The 22,700-nt window shown below is 35.8% G+C and overlaps 2 protein-coding genes and 2 non-coding genes across 5 annotated transcripts; all 4 read right to left on the bottom strand.

The window, feature by feature from the left end:
- Nucleotides 1-640: 640 nt before the first annotated feature.
- TRNAD-GUC lies at nt 641-712 on the bottom strand. The gene has a single exon. It is a non-coding gene; the product is annotated as a tRNA-Asp (tRNA).
- Nucleotides 713-828: 116 nt separating this feature from the next.
- TRNAD-GUC lies at nt 829-900 on the bottom strand. The gene has a single exon. It is a non-coding gene; the product is annotated as a tRNA-Asp (tRNA).
- A 1,513-nt stretch (nt 901-2,413) lies between these two features.
- Nucleotides 2,414-11,500, bottom strand: LOC111805393 (DExH-box ATP-dependent RNA helicase DExH15 chloroplastic). 2 transcript variants are annotated; one of them, XR_002816666.1, is made up of 9 exons: nt 10,937-11,500; nt 10,655-10,830; nt 10,456-10,569; nt 8,852-8,960; nt 8,681-8,767; nt 6,706-6,824; nt 5,711-5,891; nt 3,186-5,606; nt 2,414-2,637 (listed from the first exon to the last, which is right to left on the bottom strand). XR_002816666.1 is itself a non-coding variant. In XM_023690469.1 (8 exons), the coding sequence occupies exons 1-8, from the start codon at nt 11,456-11,458 to the stop codon at nt 3,378-3,380; spliced, it is 3,537 nt and encodes a 1,178-aa protein (XP_023546237.1). In that variant the 5' UTR covers nt 11,459-11,500; the 3' UTR covers nt 3,032-3,377. The 2 variants fall into 2 exon arrangements, 1 of the variants encoding a protein (XP_023546237.1); XM_023690469.1 differs by lacking the exon at nt 2,414-2,637 and having other exon boundaries at nt 3,032-5,606.
- Nucleotides 11,501-14,461: 2,961 nt separating this feature from the next.
- On the bottom strand, nt 14,462-16,005 carry LOC111805739 (metalloendoproteinase 2-MMP-like). The gene has a single exon (XM_023690957.1). The coding sequence runs from the start codon at nt 15,775-15,777 to the stop codon at nt 14,653-14,655; it is 1,125 nt and encodes a 374-aa protein (XP_023546725.1). The 5' UTR covers nt 15,778-16,005; the 3' UTR covers nt 14,462-14,652.
- Nucleotides 16,006-22,700: the final 6,695 nt, after the last annotated feature.

The following is a 22,700-nucleotide window of genomic DNA, read 5'->3' as shown; positions in this document are numbered from 1 at the left end:
GCATATCATTTTACGAGTAGATGAGTAGTTCTCTTAAATGTTGATTTTGGGACTTGAACCACCCTCTCAGTATCCTGTGAGAGACTTCATTTATGATCCAACATCACAAATTGTAACTCAAGGTCATAAACAAATTAAACATTAGATAATCCATGGTACTTAAGGTGTAAGATGTAATAACAAAAGTAAAACAGACTTTTGTTCAAGTTGTATTTATGAACAACTAGTGATTGATCGACTTGCATGTAAAAATTATACCAATGAAAACATATCCTATAGTATATACGAGTTTAACTCTAGGTCTTCTAGGTCTATACTAAAGTAATCTATAGTTAATAAATGAAAATTGATTAATTAATTAATTTCGTATGATTCAAACTTTAATAATATATTTGAAAATTTATAATTCTTTTATATTTATTTAATTTTAAAATAACTTGTTTTTATTTTAATTTTTGTATTTTGCAATAATGACTATGCTAATTTAAAATATACAAATAAGAAAACACACACAAATGATGGTATAAAGTACTTTAAATTCGTGACATTTCATTACAATAAGGAAATTGGCAGAAACACGGAAGTGGAAGTTATGCAAAACGAACCGTTTTGAGCTCATAAATGTAAATAAAAAGGAAAACGCCGTTGCCGGGGATCGAACCCGGGTCACCCGCGTGACAGGCGGGAATACTTACCACTATACTACAACGACTCATTTGTTATTAAAATTCGTAAACCCTATTACAAAAATAAAGTTGGCAGAAACACAGAAGCGGAAGTTATGCAAAACGAACCGTTTAGAGCTAATAAATGTAAATGGAAAGAAAACGCCGTTGCCGGGGATCGAACCCGGGTCACCCGCGTGACAGGCGGGAATACTCACCACTATACTACAACGCCTGATTTGTTTGTGGGAAGAAACCTTATTTATTTTTTTGTTTCATTTATTTTACTTTCAGTTATTAAAAAGTTGGAATACATTTGTGAAAATTACGAAATGAATTTATATATCATTCTTAGACCAAAATAAGAGTTTTTAGTTTGTTTAAAGTTTATTTTGAAATGTTCTAATTATTTTAATATATTAAATATATTAAAAATATAAGTAAATAAAATATATTTGATTTGAATTGTTTAAATTTATTTTTAATATATTAAATACATATAGAAAAACATATATTTAGTTTAGAGCGTTGAAATGAGTTGGAGAGAAATATTTAATTTTAAGTGTTGAAATTAAAATATAATTATATTATACATATTAATCCTAAAAGAGGAAAATTGTATCCCTTGTATTTGATACATTAATTATTTTAATAATTAATGTATATTATATATCTATAGAAAATAATTAATGTATATTATATATCTATATTTGAAATTTGAATGAAATTCAAATTAGTTAAATATATACAATAATTAAATAAGATATTATATCTTAATAATATATTATTTGTCAAAGATTTAAATATATCTAAATATAATGAGATTTCAAAATAAATTAGATATTCAAATATATTATCTTTGAGAGAGCAAATATTTTTTTGACACCTTCTAGTAAGACCAATCTAATTCAAGTTCTAAGAGTTCGTTCATTTAGGGAAAATTTAAAATTTAATCCCTACCCTCCATGTTTCTTTTTGTTAAATCCTATTCATTTAGCTTTGTGACAATAAAAGAAATTTTTTTTATGAAGAGATCGAGAGTCAATGGAGTATCAACCAAATTTATAAAATTTTCATTCATTCGAACTCAACTCAACCTAACCTAAAGCTTTTAACCCAAACTAAACCATATGTGTTGGGTTACGTTGATCAATTTTTGAAGTAATCATCGATTGAGATACATTCTAATTATTATTCTTCTATAAATTAAGTTATTAACAATTTAGGATAGTTGGAGTTCTACATTGACTAAGAGGAATATCATGACAGGTAAGAAACACTATCTCCATTGGTATAAAGTCAAAGTTACGAGTGTTTATGTTTAAAGTGGATAATATCATATTATTGTGGAGGTTTATTAGAAAGAACTCGGAATAGAGTGAAGTTTATATCAAATTTCCGATTCAAATGTCAAATTTTAAACGAAGGCCGCTAAAACTAAATTAAATCAAATTCAACATTCAATAATTTAATCTACTTACGCCCACCACGCACTGCCCCTGCACACCCCGCGCTCTCCAAAAGCCAACTCCAAGCTACTAACTTCAATTATCCACGCAATAGCCCATGGTGAATGCCCTCTCAAGATTTCACTTTCCATTCAAATCGGCTTTATTATATCTCATTCTTGTTATTCTTATTTTGAACGCTTTCCACCTAAAATGTGTTTGTTTTAACTACGATGTTTCCAATTGTTTAGTTCTAGTGGATCATCAGCCTCCAACTCCATTTGATGGAGATTCAAACAATTTTGACCAATCCTCACTTTCCCTTTGTTTATTGCAATATCTTCATGTGTTTTCAGGATAGGTTTATTGCAAACAAACCCCATACCTAAATCTTTTGGTTCGCCAAGCACACAACCCAAGAATGTTCTTCTAAAACACATTAAAGCAAGAAATTGATTGTATGTCACCAACACCTCTCGGGTACAACCTTTTTGGAACAAAGGTGATTGATGTCGCATTCATACCTAGGGAAAGAAAGACAATGTCAAAGAAATAACACGGAAATACACTATGAATCTCATCTCGTGTAATAGCCTGACATAAAATCTCACAACACTCCTTCAGCTAAGAAAAACTCAATCACAGATTTATTTGACTTGGAATTAAAAGTTTGTTGAGACCTATTTAGCATATAATTAAAATTTCATACGCTCTTCTTACCAGTGCCAACGAAAAAAGTTACCTTGACTTGGGTAAACACAGTCTTCTATGAATGAATGAACGGTTTCTTTTAGGAAAAAAAAAAAAAAAAGTTTAAAAAGTAGTGAAATTAAAGTAGACGGTTTGAACACGTAGGGATTATGCTTAAATATCTGTAATAATTCAAAAACAAAAATAGAATCCTAATAAACGATTCAATGGTTCACAAATTTCCATGAAAATTTATATCGAATTATAATTTAACTTAGCCTATAAAAAGATTGGTTCAGCATAATCTATTAGAATTTTGTTATCATTGTGCAAATGATTTTTTTAAGTGACAAAAAATTGAATGCATACGAGGTATTCGCACCTTAAAGCAGCTTGCTTCTTAGAGGACGTGTTATGTTCACTTGAGCCAACAGCTAAACGGCCTTGTAAGAACATGCCCCGCCACTGTTAATTGCCTTGTGAAAAATGCAGCATGAAGAATAATTAACATATTCATCTAAAAAGGGCAACGTTTTTTGGAAACAAACCAGAGGGACACCATTTTCAGACGAGCTTATCCAGCCAATTCGCTTATTGGTGAACGATTCATGACATCAGAAGCAGTTGATGCATTTCTTTGCAAAGATGGATCAATATCAGGCAACTTCGGAATTTGAGCCAACAAGTCGATTGTTCGTCGCAAGAGGCGTGCCAGATCTCCCTCATCCATCGCACAATCCATCATTATTTCTCTCCAAGTCAAACCAGAGGCCCAAGCCTCAACCATTCCTGAAAATTGGCTGTCCAAGGAACATGGTATGTCCACTCCATGCTTTTGTTGAAGATCTAACAGAGAATTTCTCTGCTCTTCTAAGAAATTAACCATATTAATTACAGTTCTTGATGGCTCAAATATGTAATTGTTATCTCTTCCGGGGCGGATTTTGATGCCTTCAGAAACTAAACTTGCACAGACACCAGCAAGCTCTGTAGGTTTTAGTTGTACTAAGAACTTATTTCTTAGAACCACGGCAATCCAGAGCTCATTTTCACCACGGATAGCAGCTGCAGTTTCTCCGAGTGGGAACATTACATGAGAATTTATATCCAGTGCTCTAATTTCGTGTATGACATTGCTGATCTGCAAAAACTCTTTCCAGCCTGATGGTTCGATTTGCTGAATTCGATTACTTAGCCGTTTATATCTAGCCTTCAATTGTCTAATCTTGTCCTCTATAATATTGGCCATATCTAAAATCTTCTTGTACTCTCTGAATCCTTTTGTTCTAGATATCCTTTTCTTAAATCGTGAAACTTTATTTCTTTGCTCCTTGTACCTTGTTAAGGATTCCATGTATGATTCAGACATTTGCAAGAGTTCGTCATTTTCAGAAAGACTATTCAGAACTGGCACGTTTAAACTCCATGACCATGTTTCCAGAGATCCTTCCATACATGATAAACTGCCAAGCTCAGAATCAGCAAGCTTCTCCCACTTCATTCCCTCTTTATCCAGAAGTGTCCTCATAATCTCCCGAGGTAAAGGATCCCCTTTAGTTAAAGCAACATTAGGAAAGCCAGTTTTATAAACAGTTTTGATCCATTTCTCAGTAAATAGGTACCAAGAATTATCTGAACCTAGAGCCACATAATAAGATGATTCAGCACCTGGGTCCAGATTTTTACCAAGATTTGGTTCTGCACCACTCAAAGAATTATCAGCAGGAAACATGTTAATGAGCTTTGATGAGTCCATGTTTCCAAAGAGAACTGCAGGAATTGAATGTTGGACTCCTTCAGAATCTTTGTATTGCAAACATAAAAAGGGCAACTGTCCATCTCCTAAATTTTGTAACAGAGACTTGAGGGCACAAATTCTTTGCAATTCCATCTCTTTTCGTAGTTCCGTCCTTTGACGTTTATCTGATCGCAGTCCCTCCTGCAGCTCTACTAACTCGTTATATGCCACATCTGACATGAGCCTCCTGCATTTTTTATCAATTGCTTCATCAGTTATTTCTAAATTGAGCACTTCAATCTCTTTTTCTATTTTAACAAGCTCCTCCTTTGCTGCAATCATGACATTGCTCCCAACATAGTTTCCAAAACTCTGCTCAACCAACTTCCTAGCTTCTTCCAGCGTTCGCCCAGCTTGGAAAGCTTTTGTCCCATCCATTTCACTCGTATGAGTAACCTTTGCACCTGCGAGAAGATTCAATACCATTCCATATGAAGCTGTAAACTGAGAAACAAGTGGTTCGATGCCAGCAAACAGGAGCTTGCAGCACTCTTCAGCACCTTCATATGGAGTTTGAAGAAGCACCACATGACCTTTTTTATCAATACCTCGACGTCCAGCTCGCCCTGCCATTTGAAGCAGTTCATTTGAGGTTAACTGGGTACGACCACTATTGCTTCGTTTGCTCAGGGATGCAATAACTGCTGTCCTAGCTGGCATGTTGATTCCAGCAGCTAATGTTTCTGTTGCGAAGACAACCTTCACTAGTCCCCTCTGAAACAGCTCTTCAATGAAAGACTTCCACAGAGGCAGACAACCAGCATGATGTGCAGCAACTCCTTGCAGAAGTCCTTTCACAGCCGATTCCCGGACAGCATCTGGAAATTGAATACGAAATTTTCTCAATGCAAGTTCAACTTCACTCCTCTCATAATCATCTAACAGGTTTTTTCCTTCAATGTACTGAACAGCTGCATCACATCCTTTCCTGCTAAATATAAACCAAACTGCAGGCAGCATATCTTTCGACTTAAGTTGCCACAATGTATCAACGACCTGAGGAACCTGGAAAGGTAACAAGCAACCTGTTAGAACATTCTTTGATTGAGTTTAGCAAAATAATATTGGCAAAAGTTGAAGGGCGATAGAGAGGCTGGTTCACCAAGTACATTTGAACGGCGGATTGAGTTTATGTCATTCTTTGAAAGTGTAGCTTGTCTAGACAGGCTGCTAGTGCGGTCATCGCTGATCTCATTCCCATGCCTTTTTGGGTTTCTTCTTCTTGATCCATCATCCTTGTACAATTTAGCTCCTGAAGCATGAAGCTGAAGATAATTGAGCGACAGCTTCCTGCTCCAATTTGGAAAGAGGGAAAAAGAGAAAAATAGTGAACACTGGGAAGTTATTTCAAATGGCTCATTCATACGAGTACGCACACACCACACACAAGGCAAACACAAATTTTTCACTGATAAAATTAAGAAATAGAATAGAAGTTATAGATACCTTTCATTAATAGATTATATAATACCAACAGACCAACCAAAAACAAAAATTACAATAAACACTCAGAATCCGTTGCAAAAAAATATGAAGTTTTAAGTTTTTTCAGAATTCCACAGTGACGTTGAATAAGCGAGGCGGGAGTGAATGAAAATATGACTAACATGTCAGCTGAAAACAAATAGTGTCTATATTTTTATCGTTGCATGGGCATATTTGGTTATTTTTATATTTGTGACCTTTACTTTTACTTTTTATTTTAAACAAAAACTTAACTTTTATTTTTCAATATCAATGAGCATTTGGGATAGCTTGCACGCATCTCAACTATTCTTACGAGATCATTGCTAGACCTTACAACATTTGTTTTTTCAAGGTAACTCATAGAATATTAAATCTAGACAACTATAACTTGAACAAATTCTCTGTCTCTTTTATTATTGTTATTGACTAGTAGGCCAAGCTACAAATTTATCAGATACTAAATAGATCTCCCAAAGAAGGAAAATGACTATAAGCAAGAAATACATTATATAGTCAAACCCTATAAAAAAAAGCTTCAGACAAAATTCAATATTTTTATGATAGCACAATAAGAAGCCACACTAGGCTAAATAATATCAAATCTATGCCAATAACTTTTGCAGAAATTCAAAGGTACCTATTCATGTGCGTTCCTTTCTCGTCAAGGAGAGGAAGTAAAGAGGTCTTTGTAGAGAAATGCCAATTCAATGGTACTGGACGCTTTGTTGATGTTACTAACTCAGTTTTACCATGAATCTTAAGAAGTGAACAGAAAAGGTAATTAACATTCACGCCATACATACTTTCAGCACATTAACATCATAAAAAAACTCATCCCATTCATCTTGAAAGCTGAGAAGAAACAACTAACTTTTACAACATCATACTGATGACCATAAAGGAAGCAATAATATCCTAGAGACCTCATATCCTAGAAAGGAAGCAATAATATTGACTGATAGCGAATGTAAAGCAGAAACCCAGGGGTGAATAATTGCATTATAACAAGCAGCAGAAGAGGAAAATGAAACCAATGTGATATTCAGAACATAGATATGTAGACCACATAGCTATTTTAAGTAGGAATTGGATTGTTTGTTCTTTTATGGGAAAAAATCAATTTATACCCTAAAGTTGGGAGGTTGTTTTAATTAAAAACTCAAACTAATAAATGTATCAATTTAAACCCTGAACTTTCCTGAGTGAATCAATTTAGAACCTCCAATAGAATTTCATTTTAAAACCGTTAATGCATAACTTTCACAAAATGCAAGAACTAATGGAAATTAGAGAGAAATGCAGAAATTTAATATACTGTAGAAGTTTATTTTATCAAGTTTAAATGATGTTTCATCTACTCACCTTCCATTATTTTTCTCTACTTATTTAGAAAGAATTATGTGACAATTTTTCTTACTAGTTTGGTAGGATTTTTGGAGAAAAATGATTTTACTTAGTGATTATGAGCTGATTTTAAATGGAATCAAGTGAAAATAGCTATAAATGACTAATAGACTGTCTAAATTGATTCACTTATGAAAATTTAGGGTTTCAATTTATACAATTATTAGTTTGAGTTTCAATTGATACAACCCCCAAAGTTTAGGGGCACAAATGAATTTTTTTCCCTTCTTCTATTTATACTTATGATCTGTTTCCTATCAAAACAATCAGCTAAGACAATAAGCAAAAAGTCTCAGATCTCTAATAATAAAGTATTGGAGACTTCATCCACCTCAACACACACAAAAAAGTGACCTAATAGAACTTGTCGTCCTGTATGCTTAATTGGATACATGCTATCATCTAAAGCATAGGTTAAAGTTGTCGTACCTTTGTATGGACATGTCACTGCCATTTAGAGTATCAATAAGCAAAATGCAATACGGTCTGAGAAATGTAGAATGAGCAATAGAAGAGGAAATATTCCACTAAAAAACAAATAGTGAAGTATCACTGTCACTCTTCCTACAGTGAGTTCTGAGTGAGATATGAATGTGATACTTGTCCATTAGCAACTAAACACTTGATACCGTTCTTTTTACTGATAAATCAACAAAGAATTGTTCATTTCTTAATCTTTTTATATGGTATCTCACTTCATCACACTTCTTACTCTGTCCCTCGTTTTTTTCGTTTTTTTTCTTAATAAGAAACAATTTTATCCATCATACTAGGGGGGGGGGGGATGAGCCCCAAGGAGTTACAATGAACATCTCCAAATTGAATAAGTGAGAAGATAAGCTAGAAGAGTTAACAGAGAGTCTCCACTTTACACCAAGATAAAGGAAAAAAAAGAACACTATCAAAAAAGACCGGATTGGTTTTTTCCTTTGATTTAATAATCTTACTATTTCTTTCCATCCAAGTCGACCACAGAAAAGCCCAAACAAGATTCATCCAATGATTTCTTTGCTTCCACGAAAGGAATGACCCAAAAAGAGGAGCTTAAGAAAAATGTAAAGATGTTCTAATTCTATGACCCTCATATAGAAGGAATAAATCCAAAGGGTCAACTATTGAACATGATTACCAGGACAGATGCCAATAATAATATGAGAGACACCAATCGTGGTTGTTTTACAGGCTTAGGTGCTTATCGAAAACACTACCTGACCAATCCAGCCAGCCAGCTCATCTGGATTTGCAACCGTTGCAGAGAGACAAATAAGCTGCACTTCTTTTGGGCAATAAATAACCTGAAATATACACAATTCTATTAATAGAACATGCGTTACTAAGTTAGACACGACAAACGAGAATCCCAAGTAACAAATACTTACAATCTCTTCCCACACTGTGCCCCGAGAGATATCACTAAGGTAATGAACTTCATCCAAAACAATTACATCAACGTGAAAAAGTCCACTTTCAGATGAGGCCATTCCAACACTGCATGAAAAGATATTCATACCTATCACAATTTAAACAATATGCTTGAAGTTGGAAAGAAAACAGGGAAAAAAAAAACTTTCCACAGTGGAACAATCAATAAGTACATAAAAAATATATATATTATCAAACACAAAAATATAAAAGAATCATTTCCTGTAAGAAGATTCATTTTTGTGTTATCAGAAACACCTTAACCATCTCAACCTCATTTGATGAACAAATTGTTATGAAAGAATAGGAAGCAGATGTCTATAGTCACCGGGGCACCATCTCCATTAATCAGAGTGTATTTCTCACAAAATAAAAGATCTTAGATGAGATGCTTATTGTCAACGAGATAATTAAAGATCAACGGCACAGTGGCCATTTTCTAAAAATCGACTAAAAAAGGGCTGGTGACCATGTAGATTGGGACTTCTTAGATAAAATGTTGATAGAAAAAGGCTTTGATTTTGAATAAAGAGCACAAATTTGTAACAGTGTCATAAAAAATTCCATTGTGGTAAATATACTAAGCCTAGTGGCAAGATTCTGGCTACTAAAGGGATCAAGCACGAAATTCCTTTGTCTCCTTTTCATTTTTGTAGTGGAGGTAGTCGTTCTTTGTAGACTTTTTTTTAGAAGCACGGGTACAGACTTTGTAGAAGGGTTCGTTGTGAGAAGGGACTATTTTCTTATATTCTAGAAAACAAGACTCCTTAGTGTACCTTAATAGGATCTGAACAATTTTTAAATCATTGAAGATGCCAATTTCCAGTGAAGATTTTTAGGAGGATTTCGTGAGACTTTTGTTGAGCGGAGATTGTTGGACACGATTGAGGGGAGTTCTGTTAGGAACTACGAATCTCTACAATGGTATGATATTGTCCACTTTGAGCATCAGCTCTCATGACTTTGCTTTGGGCTTCCTCAGAAGGTCTCATACCAATGAAGATACTATTCCTTGCTTAAAACCTATGATCATTCCCTAAATTAGCCAATGTGGGACTTCATCCCAACAATCCTCAACAAGTTCTCCCTCCTTAAGTGATAGAGAACTTCCCTGATACTGGTATATGACATTAGCTGGAACATTATATTAGAGAAAAATAGGAGAGCCTTCATGGCACAAAGGGTCTAAAAAGGAGATTTAGAGCATGGCTCACTTCAAAGCCTCTTTGGATGTTCCCTACAAAAGTTGCCTGTTATATTCTTTTGTTGTTAATAATTGGAGTCACCTCCAGTAAATGCTTTGGTTTTGCTGTGGTGGGCTGCTTTTTTCAGGCTAATTTTTCCCCCTATTTTGTACAAGCTGGTTTACTACTTGACATGAAAAATAAAATTCTGTAAAGTGTATCTCATGCGATTTTAAAAGAAGACGAATCAAGAAAAAAAATCGTTGATAAAATGGCTGCTTAGACGGAACCCCATGCTAGGTTTTTCCAACTGATTGGAGCTCATTGACGATTTCGTGCATAAAATGCGATCGTAACTAAGTACGTTGACATCTTACCTCTGATACAACATGTTGCGCAAAATTTCTGTAGTCATGATCAAAACCAGGGCATCTTTATTAACTGCAGAATCTCCCGTAAGAAGCCCAACGTTGCTGTCTCCAAACGTCTCACTGAAACAATAGAAGGATATTGATTTAACAAAAAGTAAGCGATGTAAGAACTGCAATAAGTAGCAAAAATGTTGAAATTGTTTACCGGAACTCCCGAAACTTCTGATTCGACAATGCTTTCAGTGGAGTCGTGTAAAACAATCGTCTCTTCCTGGCTACAGTAGCAACAGCCGCCGCCTCCGCAATCAAAGTCTTGCCACTGCTGGTAGGCGCCGATACCACCACCGACGATCCTCTCAAGAATGCTTCTATGGCTTGTCGCTAACGAAAAATGATAAAAATTTCAAATGTACAGTCTGTAGAGTTGACGCAAATTGATAAACATGTCACAACATTCACCAAATTACAAATAAATGTAAAGATTTACCTGAAACTTGTCGATACGGAAATTATAAACTGAAGCGAGTTCATCAACATCGACAATTCCTTCTCCAAACTCTCTAACTTCACCGAGAAGCTTTTCGACTCTCTGCGATTTGAACTCCTCAGGTGCAATGGAGATTTCAGTAGCTTCCATCGACAATTCCACTTCATCGTACCTCTGCTCCAATTCTCCAAACGCATCGATATCGTACTCCTCGGCTGCCACGTCGTCGTCGTCGTCGTCATCTTCATCTTCATCTTCATCCTCATCCTCATCCTCGTCTTCGTCGACATCGGAGAGTTGAGGTTTTTCAGAGAAAATGGACCTCGGAGAGCGGACGGAAGGTCGAAATGGAACTGGAAAGGGAGAGAAGATGGGGAGAGGTTTAAGGCGACAAAACCTCGTGGCCTGAATCGGAGGTGAAGAACAACGAGGACATAGAGAGGAGGGGAAAGGATAAGATAATGGCGGCCAGAGATGTTGGGGAGAAATGATGGAGAAAACGTTAATGGCGGGAGAGGGCATGACGCCGAACTTAGGCTCGGCTACTCTCTTTGGATAACTAGATTTTCTTTTCTTTTAGGGATAAAATATAAGGTTTGCTCACCATTTTAAATTTCGTATCGTCGATTTAAAAAAATAAAAATAAAAATAAAAAAAAAAAATAATTTCCTGAAATATATACACGCATCATTTCTAGACTATAACTCGAACCCCATTTTCTCTGGATCCATCTCACATCAATAATTTTAGACAGATTTCTTTTGGAGTGGATACGTGAATGTCAAGTATAGCTCGCAATAATCTATCTTGAGGGCCATACGATGATTCTTTCGCCATCTGAGGCGTTAATTTACCTACTAAAATATCGCCCGTCTCCACCCACGATCCCAGAATCTCAATTCCATTTTTGTCTAAATTTCGGATTAAGCGGGCTTCTAGAAGTGGGATTTCGTTAGTGATTATTTCAGATCCATGGCTTGTCACATGAGTTTGAATATTATCTCGTTAGCTTTCTATCCGTTAAAGTATATGTATAGTTATTTTATAAAGTTGTAATTTTTCAATTTAACTTTTATTAAAAAATTGTAACGTAAAAAGACTTGGATGTAGGTTTTAAAACTGCATCACTTGGAACGTAAGAAGCCTGGGATGCAGGGTTCATACTATGCTGCTTAGAACGTATAAAGCTTTGGGCATAGATATTCAAACTACGTACACTGCTTAGAACGTATAAAGCTTTCATGAAGTGATGTATTCAGACTATGACGCTCGGAACGTATAAAACCTTGGATATAGGTTTTCAGACTACATTGTTTGAAACTTTTGCAGCCTTTGACGTAGGTTTTAGACTACACTGCTTAGAAGGTTAGAAGCCTTGAGTGTAGATTTCAATTTGTATTGCAAGAAGCACATGAAGCCCTAGAGGCAAGTTTAGACTACGTCACTTCATGAAGCCTTGGACATGGGATCAAAATGTGTCATTTGAAACGTGTAAAGCCTTGGACAAAGGTTCGCAGGTTCATGTCTCGTATAGTAAATTCTAAGGAGATTGTTGTAGGGAACAAAACAAGAACTAAGGCCAAGGACAAGAACTAAAACAAGGATCATAATTGGAGTTCTCATAACTAAGAACCCAAAACCTTAGAATTAAATCATAACCAATCTTAAAAATTTGAGAAGTTGTTTGAGGATAGACGCGGATCTAGAGCAAGTGTCATACGAAGAACAAAACCTATGGGCCTAAGTTCTCAAGATAAGAAAATAATATGACCAGAAGAAGCTGGTTGAGTATGGACGCGAACCTAGAGCAAGTGTCATACAAAGCCACCCCATATTTCATAGAATGTTTTAAGTTGTTTTGTTTATTGGGTCCAATGTATTCAAACTCTATTTTGGAATTATAAATAAAATGTATTTATATTTTTTTAAATACGAAAAAATTTTACCATTTTTTTTATCCTCTTTTATGTTTTCAAGTCAGTCGTGACTTATGAAAATCGAGTTGTGATAGATCTACTCTCATCCTTGACCACCTTCTAAGTGTTACATGAAAAACATGTAAAACATGAAGGGAGTATAAGAATCAGTAAGTAGCCTACTTGTAAACTCTTAATCGTATTTACAGTGGATGCTAAGGTACAGTACTCTCTTGTTTTGATCAAGGACTTAACATGGTTTCTTGGCTTAAGAACCTTAGTCTTAAGTCATGAGTAATGAGTCATGGTACTTAGTTAACCGGGTAACTACCTCTGTCATGCCTTAGACTAGTCTCTGTGGAAGACGTAAAAGGTCACATGGTTGGTGAACATGAACCTAAAACGTGACATCCTACAAGAAACATGGACACGACACACTACAATTAAACATGGTTATGGTAAACGGTGTCATGTAAAAATATAGAAAGGACATTCCATCTAGTTGAGAAGAACATGAAGCACGAAACATGACATCTTGCTAGGGAACATGACCTAGGGCATCCCACCTAAATGAGGAAAAACATGAGATCATGATGCACCACGTGGTGGGAGGTCAAGGGTCACTTAAAGCATAGGTCAAAGTAGTACCGAACAATCTTAAGTGTCATGGCAGCTTTAGGGCTTGAGGTGTTCAAGGTTCTTACTTTCACTCATGACCCTAGGGGTAGCATATTCGTTCATAATTCATGGGGTTATCCCTAAGGTTTATCATGTAAGCTTGAAGCACACCCTAGACATTTGGTCATAACATAACGTTCATAACCCTAATTCAAACATATTGATAATATTCACGTCAACACGTCATTCTCATAAGTATAAGTCATTTATAATACTATTTATGAGGGTCATACCAAGTTTCAAACACATTGGAGTCCATTAAGCCTATAAATATTATCACAGTTCGGGCAAGGGCATTTACGTCATTTTCACCCAATCATGTGCATACCCTAAACATGATGCAAGTCATTAACATCCATGAAAATAACCTTCAAATTAGGAATTTATTTACTATACAAATGAATGGTTGGACATGGTAGGACCATTTTGATCATTTTATCCTCGTCTTTGGTTTATGTCATAAACATACCTCGATGTCCACCAAACTTTACATATACCTTTATTATGTCATAATAAGTCATTCATTAAAATTTCATAAGTAGTAACGCTTTTCTATTTTCCTTTAATTCTTACTAATCGTAAGTTCCCAGTAAAACTTGAGAAAAGTCTAGGATGACTACTTATTTGCTCGACGACGTTGGAGACCTTAGTTATTGTACCCAGATGTCCAAATTTCTCCCAATTATCTTGGACAAAATTTCTCGAGTTATCAACATATCAAAATTCGAGCTTAGGATGCACTTACCAATTCAAACTAAAAAAAAAAACTCCTTCCCAAATAGCTTGCAACTCATTCCTATAAAAGGAGCCAAGTCAAACTTCAAACTTTGACTTTTATATATATGAAAAGTAAATATATAAATGTATAATATATTTGGCTAAATTTACAATAAAATCCAAAAAAAAAAAAAAAAATTTCTTGAGAATTAAATAATAAAAAGAAAAAGAAAATCCTTATATTTATATAATAAATTATGTACAAAGTATTGTGTATGTGTATACCTTCCAAAATCAACATAAAATTAAGCAAATCATTGTAACCAATAAGGCTACGCTAAATTTATTAAAATTGTAAATACCATAATATAAATTAATAATTAAAAAAATGTAATTACAAGGGTCTTATTGTCTCATCAAGAAAAGTTCAACGGCAGCGACTACCAGTGGGCTCCACCATGAATTCAACACCTTCGGAGCACCTCCCTTTCTGGACATATCTCTCTCCTGTACCGACGACGGTGGCGTCGTTGTACTCGACGGTGGCGACGGGTTGCCGTTTGGGTTTGCGCCGTACAATTCTTGAATTCCGGTGACGTCGTCGACGGCCAGATCTACCTTCCTCGTCCTCGATGTTATTGTTGGGAACATAATGGATTCCTCAACGGAGGAATGGCCAAGCCCCAATAAATGCCCAATTTCATGAACCGCTACCGATTCCAAGTCAATCGCCGTCACCGGAGCCGATCTCAGGTCGCCGTTAACGACCCAGCTCTCATCGCTGTCCAAATGAAAATGCCCACTCGGCGGCGAGAAGGCATGAGCCAAAGTCCCTAAAACTCCATCGAACGGCTCCCCATCGCCATGGTCGCCAGCGTAGAATCCAATCCGGATATCCGCCGCTCTGAACGATTCCACCGCCGTGAACGTCAACGGCGTAACAGCCGCCCAACGAGCAAAAGCCCTAGTGAAAACCCCTTTAACCTCATTAGTAAGACCATTCTCCGGCGCAAATGCGTAAGTCAAATCCCGACGGTGGTCAGGCCAGCGAGGACGTCCAGGGAAGAAAGAGTAATGAGAAACAGAGTGAAAACGAGTAGCGTTATGAGCCACTGGGCTACCGGAGTTCATAGAAGAAGCGCCGTTGATTATATCGGCGATTCCACATCTGGGTAGCTGAATCTGAGCGAGGGTTTGGTCGTCGAGGAAGCCGGTGGCGTTGAGATTGAAATTCTTCTGATACGTTAAAAGGGCAGATTGGAGAACATTGTCGAAGAGATCGGAGAAATTGGAAGGGGAGTTGGGAATGTAGCCGAATTTATTAAGGTATGTCTTGAGATTGGAGAGGCCGGTGAGGTGATCGCCAGGGCGGCAGCCTTTGAGGTTCTGGAATTGGTCCCAAGCGTATTTGGTCCGGTTGAGCCACGACGGAATTGAGGAGGCGTTGGGGAAGATATGGGCGGAGATTGGGTGGGGGTGAGCCAAAATGGAGAGTGAAAACAGAGCCAAAATCAGGGGTAAGGATTTCATGTTTTTTTAGTTCAGTTCTTGGTTGGATTTGGGGAGGGGGAGAGGGATATGAAGAGAGGGAAGGGCGGCGGACGGCGGCGGGCGGCGAGGGTTGTTTCTGAGTAAGTTCTTGAGGTGTGGAAGGTGGGGTTTGTGTAGAGGACAGAGTGCAATTGCGCGTTGAAATTGTTTTATGGGGTTTCAAATTTGACTGGCTCCAATGTGTGCACATCGCCGGCCTTGCTTACTTGTCTTACTTTCCACGCCATCCTCCAAATTGGTTGATAACCTATTTCTTTTCTCAATTTTATATAATATATGTTTTTTTATTATTATTTCAACGTTATTCTTGACGAGACTAAAATAGTCCCCGTGATTATAAACACATGATCATTCCCTAAATTAGCTGGGACTTTCATCATCCAACACCTCCCGTTAATCGAGCCTCGATTGCTTTAGAGTCTTAGTCATTTCCCCTTATCGAGGCTCGACTCCTTTGGAGTCTTAGTCATTTCATTTTTTTAGTGCCTTCGAGGAGGCTTGATATGATATTGTCCACTTTGAGTGTAAGTGCTCATGACTTTGCTTTGGGCTTCCCTAGAAGGCCTCAGGCCAATGAGGGAGTATTCTTTGTTAAATTAGCTCGTGTGAGATTTTCATCATCCAACAATTAACATATATACTGTGAATAAGTAAATTTTTAGCTCGTGTGAGATTTTCATCATCCAACAATTAACATATATACTGTGAATAAGTAATTTTTTTAAAAATAATCGTAAAAAATGAACTATCGAACCTAACTCAAATGGGTGAGTTTGAATGAGTTGTGAACCCAATTCATGTTGTTCCCCACCCAAAATCCAAAAACAACCCCAAATTTAACGGTGTACACATCTCAATAAATCAAAAATAATTGATCAATTTGGCATATGATATTTAGAATTAAAAAAATAATAAAAAGAATCATTATCTTTATTTATTTACTCACGAATAACTAAATTCATATGATTACATTTTTCACATCATTTATTAATTATTAGAATAACTTAGTTAAAATTCGAACACATTTTTAACATTTTGTTAATACATTAAAAAAAAAATAAAGTTTAGAATTTTAAAATATTCAGGACAAAATAAGTTTACGAAAGTATATTATTTTTAAAAAATCATGGTGAGAGTTGGTAAACATAAATTATTTAAGGCCCAATAATTTCAAAATATTATATAAAATATTCCCACGTTAAGACACGTCATTCATGTGGGGCTGCATCCATAATCAAAATAAAATAAATAAATATTCAAAATTTACCCAAATTTAGTATATTTATTTTTATTTAATCGATATTATACTAAATTATATTTTCACATAAATCAATTTAAGAGGACGTAATGACCTAAATTTTTGAATCGAGAGATCAAACGTTCTCACCGTTTCTTAGATTTAGAGGTAAAACAAACTTTTAACCTTTAACGTTAAATAAATAAATACAAAAAAGTCAGATAAGACGGAAGCATTCAATAACGATTTTATAATTAGATTGGAAAATTCCGAGCCGAGAATAGAAAAAAATAAAGAATTGAGAGTCCAAAAGACTTGAGGGACCCAGAACAAAAAATATAGTCAAAGTCAAAGAATGTATGACGTGGCGGGAGATGGGCGACCAATGATTCCATGTTTGGTTTGGTTTGGTTAAGTTAGTTGGAACAAATAGTTAATTATTAGATTGGTGTTTCTTCCAGACTTTCTGGTACCGTCCAAAGGCCGCTTCGACACGTCCGCCATCCACGTGTTCTATTCTTATAGGTTCTGGGTTTTAGTTTCTGACATATGTCGTGCGTTTGTGCTGATGCAAGCATTCGAGAACGGACACGTGTATGAAACCAAAGTCAAACATATGGGTAAAGTCAAAGGCATGCGATTAATGGAAATTAAGGGTGTATTTAGTCAACAATTTGAAAATTATTTAAATGAAAATTAAGCGTAGTTCTCCAATAAATAACTAATTTATGAATGTGGTTTATATTATTTTGTAATATTATACATATTTTAATTTAATAAAGTGGATTGAATTTATAAGTATTATAAATATTAAAATTTCAAATTCAAAATTTATATATATTGAAGATTCTCACTATTTGGATAAAAAAACAAAAAAAAAACAAAAAAAAAAAAAATTGAAAATAGTTTTTAAAAATAAAATTACATTGCCTACCAAATAGGCTCTTAAATACTTTAATATTTATCCATAAATGGTGATTTAAAATTTTTGTTTGGAAAATATTTACTTAACTATCCCAAAAAAATCATAAATAAAATTGAAATATTATCAGATCCACCGTAGCAGATAAGGTCATGTGATCATATCAATTCGTATGATTAAATTTTGTAACATCCCAGATCCACCACTAGCAGATATTGTCCTCTTTGAGCTTTCGTTTTGGGCTTCTCCTCAAAGTTTTAAAACGCATGGGAAGGTTTCCACATCCTCATAAAGGGTATTTTGTTCTCCTCCTAACCAACGTGGGACATTACAAATACAATGATGATTAAGCGTGAGATGAACGTATACGTGTCAAAAGCGCAAATTAGTCTAAATTCATAAAAATTTGGGCTTGCCTTAATAAATATAATAATTAAGCCCAAGTCTGGGATAAAAATGGATTAGGCCCAAAGTCGAGGTAGGACCAAAACAAGTTCATTCGTTCAAATATAATTAGAGATGTCCATTTAGCTGGTAGGTATCCATCCCAATGGGACCGACAACAAAAGAGGAAGCACTAAGAGTTTATATTTTTCATCTCCGTAACCCATTTCTAATTATTTGATTATATTATAATATTATAATTATATTTTTAATTATGAATGTTATTTTTGTTATGATAGCTGATGGTAAGATTTTTTCAAAAAAATAATAATAAATAAATAAGAAATTTCATGGAGATAAGGATTAGGAATAGGGAAGGTGCATCATCTAACACACCACACGGAGTTGGCATTGAAGACAAGTTGAGACATAAGCAAGATAGAGACATCGAATAGACAAGAGGGGCAAAGATAGGCTTGTTGAAGGGTCGGGTAGGGTCTCAGGCCTTACCTCGAAAGTCGAGGTTCTAGAAGGAATTTGGGCATACGGTTCTGGAGTTAAGTTCATCCATATGAAATATGAATGCTCGTCAAGTTTGGTGCCAATCGGACACTGGNAGGCCTTACCTCGAAAGTCGAGGTTCTAGAAGGAATTTGGGCATACGGTTCTGGAGTTAAGTTCATCCATATGAAATATGAATGCTCGTCAAGTTTGGTGCCAATCGGACACTGGATGGACACTGCACGACACTGTATGACCGTTCCCCAAAATTATGTCTATGTTTAGAAGATCATAAATGACTAAAATGTACTATAGGGGTACCATGATATAACTCTCCACCACCCCTAGGCCCTATGGCCTAAGTGAGCTAGCCTGTGGTACATGACTTCCCTCATTCTAGCCTCACTCCATGGACATCTCTAAGGCATGTGTACCATTCTTAAAAAAATAACAAAAAAAAAAAAAAAAAGCTTGTCACAACCGTGTAAGCGGACTTGAATTTCATTCCCACATCTTGTCAGCGCAGCTCCTCAACTTTACTCTCTCTTTTTTGCTTGCTCGACCTCTCTATCACGTGCTCAATCTATTACTTGTTTGTTCTACTCAAACAAACGATCTTTTAACCTCTTTCTTCAACTTCTCAATCGTTTTTGTGTTGAGTCTCTACTGTCTTTGGTCTCGGTTATCTCTCATCATAGCAGGGCTTGAGTCCCAATAGTAGATCAAAAGTTTTCTTGCCATTTTCAACATGGGTTTGTGTTCGATGAAGATTTTATCGTAATTTTTGGCAGAGTTCCAACACGTTATAGGTAAGTGAGTGACTAGTTTGGGTCCGACGAGGGTTTGTCTTCTATCTCAAATGTGTGCTCATCTACACCAACTTCTCATCTTTGCCCCTTCACATATTCCAACAGTTTAGTGGGATTGGTTGGTTGTAGTTAGTTCAGGTAGATTTTTCGTGTTTCGGTTCATTTCATGCAATTTTTTTAGTGTCTTAACTATAACCCATAAATTTTTGGATCCCTTCGTCGGATACTCATAATATTTAGACGTTTGATCGATGCTGGTGGGTTTGTTGGTGCAATGACCCACCTTTTAAGATTTCAAATTAGTGGTTACTACCATAGACTAAATGGTAAAAGGATGGTAATTTATTTTCAATTTTGTAAAATGAGATATATAAAAAGTTTAAAATCAAACATAAACAATAAATATGACATAAAAATATTAAAAGTACTAAATTATATCTATGGAGTCACGTCAAAACAATTTACAAAAATACACAATTTTCAAGAAAGCAATACTAAAATAATATTAAATTAACAAATGAGGCAAACTACTCGATTTAAACGTCCTTCCCGCAGCCACACGATTTCACACGCGCTCGTTGTGAACTGGAATCTAAGCTCCATTTCTAAACAAAGAATAGCATGAATGAGTATAAAAATACTCCGTAACTCATTGAGACTTCTCCTATTTAATGTTCCTTAAGCTCACTCGGGGTTCAAGAGTTGGCCAATTCCATGACTTGAGTTTATATGTAGCCCTATCAGGCTTTTAAGGTTTATACGTCTTACTTACCACTATTCCAAGGGTGTAAGTCACCCATTAGGGTGTATTCGAGTTTCAAGGTGCACTTATAATTTCGGGTTCTTAATTCCTTATGTAAAAGGAATTTCAAGGTTATCAAGAAGATAAAAATGACTAACAAGGGGTAAGAAATTTGTAGAAAAAATTAGATTAATTTTGTTTAAATAGTCAAAAGATGGCAAATTATCAAAATACCCCTGAAATTTAAGAAAATTACAAAAGCGTTATTGTTGAAACAAATTTGAGAAGCTATAGTGACCATGTGTACAAAATCCACCTAATCTCGAAATCTAGTCTTTGGATTTCCTTTAAGTTTGGATATGATTTAGAAGGTCTAGAGCTTATCACATCCAACGGTGGATATTCAAAACTGAAGTTGGCAAGGCCCTGGTCAGAGAAGATATCTATGGCGGAGGTTCTAGAAATCCAACCTTGAAATCATGACTATGTTCGATGTTTTAATGTAGGCGAATCGTTCCATTATAAATTATGAAATATGGACAAGAATTGAACTTTATTCTTGAATTTGTTCTAAATTCGAGATCTATGGTTCACCAATTTCCTTCAAAGTTGTTACTATACCTTCTAAATCAAATTGCCCACAACTTTAGTGAAAAAAATCGAGTATTGAAAGTTTCTCTAACCTAAACCCCAATACAATCGCCATTAAAGATGCTTTTGAAAGAACTTGGAGATCCAATCCGAGGATACACATAAATTCATTGTATAAGATGTTAGGAATCACGGATCTCCACAATGGTATAATTTTGTTACTTTGAGCATAAGCTCTCATGGCTTTGCTACGGGATTCACCAAAAGGTTTCATACCAATGGAGATGTATTTCTTACTTATAAACTCATGATCATTCCCTAAATTAACAAAGTGGGACTCCCTCCAAGAATCCTCAACCATCCTTCATTCGAACAAAGTACATTATAGAGTCTCCCCTAAGGCCTATGGAGCCCTCGAACAGTCTCTGCTTAATTGAGACTCGACTCATTCTCTGGAGTTCTCGAACAAAGTACACCATTTGTTTGATACTTGAGTCACTTTTGATGACGCCTTCGAGGCTCACAACTTCTTTGTTCGACATTTGAGAATTCTATTGATCTGACTAAGTTAAGGGGATGGTTCTAATTCCATGTTAGGAATCACGGATTCCACAATGGTATGATATTATTCACTTTGACCATAAGCTCTCATGGCTTTGCTTTGGCTTTGCTTTGTTCAATTTCGAGAAGGCATATCTTGCTGACAACAAAGCTTTGGAGATTGAAGGAAAGAGAATGTCTACATAAAAACTCTCGCAGGAAATCAGTGAACATTAAAGGATGTCAGATATATTTTGGTCTCAGAATCTGATCTCTATTGGTCAGTTGGATAGCACAGGTTATGCAACAGAGTTTGGAAAGAGTTCGTGGAAGATTATGAAGGGTGCAACGGTGGTAGAACGTGGCACAAAATCTGGAACCTTATATACCACTGCAGGGTGTATGAACATGGTCGCTGTTGCTGAGAGTGCTTCAAATTCAAGTCTATGACACAATACACTTGGACATATGAGCGTCAAATGAACGAAGATGTTGGCTGCGAAAGAAGTTTTGGAAGGTCTGAAATCTATTGATATGAGTCCTTGTGAGAACTGTGTTATGAGTAAACAGAAACAAGTTAGCTTCACAAAGATTGCCAGAGAATTGAAGAAAGTGTAGTTGGAAATGGTCCATACAAACATTTGGAGACCATCTCCAGTTTCATCACTTGGCGGATCAAAGTTCTACGTCACCTTTATTGATGATTTCAGCAAGAAGGTGTGGATTTATCTCTTGAAACACAAGTCAAATATGTTTGTCACCTTTAAGAAGTGGAAAGTCGAAGTTAAAAATCAGACTGGCTTGAAGATCAAATGTCTGAGGTTTGACAATGGAGGAGAGTACGACAAGTCAGAATTCAAAGCATTTTGTGCAACTGAGGTAATTCAATTAATGAGGGCAGTTCCTAGTAAAGCAAGACAAAATGGTGTTGCTGAAAAGATGAACAGAACTTTGAATGAGCAGACAAAGAGTATGAGGATTCATTCTGGATTGCCAAAGAAATTATGGGCCGATGCTATAAATACAACAACTACTTGATCAATAGAGGACCTTCAATACCCTTGGAATTCAAGTTGCCAGAAGAAGTATGGACAGGAAAAGAACTCAAATACTCTCACTTGAGAACTTTTGTCTGCACTGCGTATGTTCGTGTTTATCCAGAGAAGAGTGACAAGT

The sequence above is a fragment of the Cucurbita pepo genome, chromosome LG11, assembly GCF_002806865.2.
Source record: "Cucurbita pepo subsp. pepo cultivar mu-cu-16 chromosome LG11, ASM280686v2, whole genome shotgun sequence".
Taxonomy (NCBI): domain Eukaryota; kingdom Viridiplantae; phylum Streptophyta; class Magnoliopsida; order Cucurbitales; family Cucurbitaceae; genus Cucurbita; species Cucurbita pepo.
The sequence above is the reverse complement of the archived record's forward strand: the minus strand, read 5'-3'. Positions and strand labels throughout refer to the sequence as shown.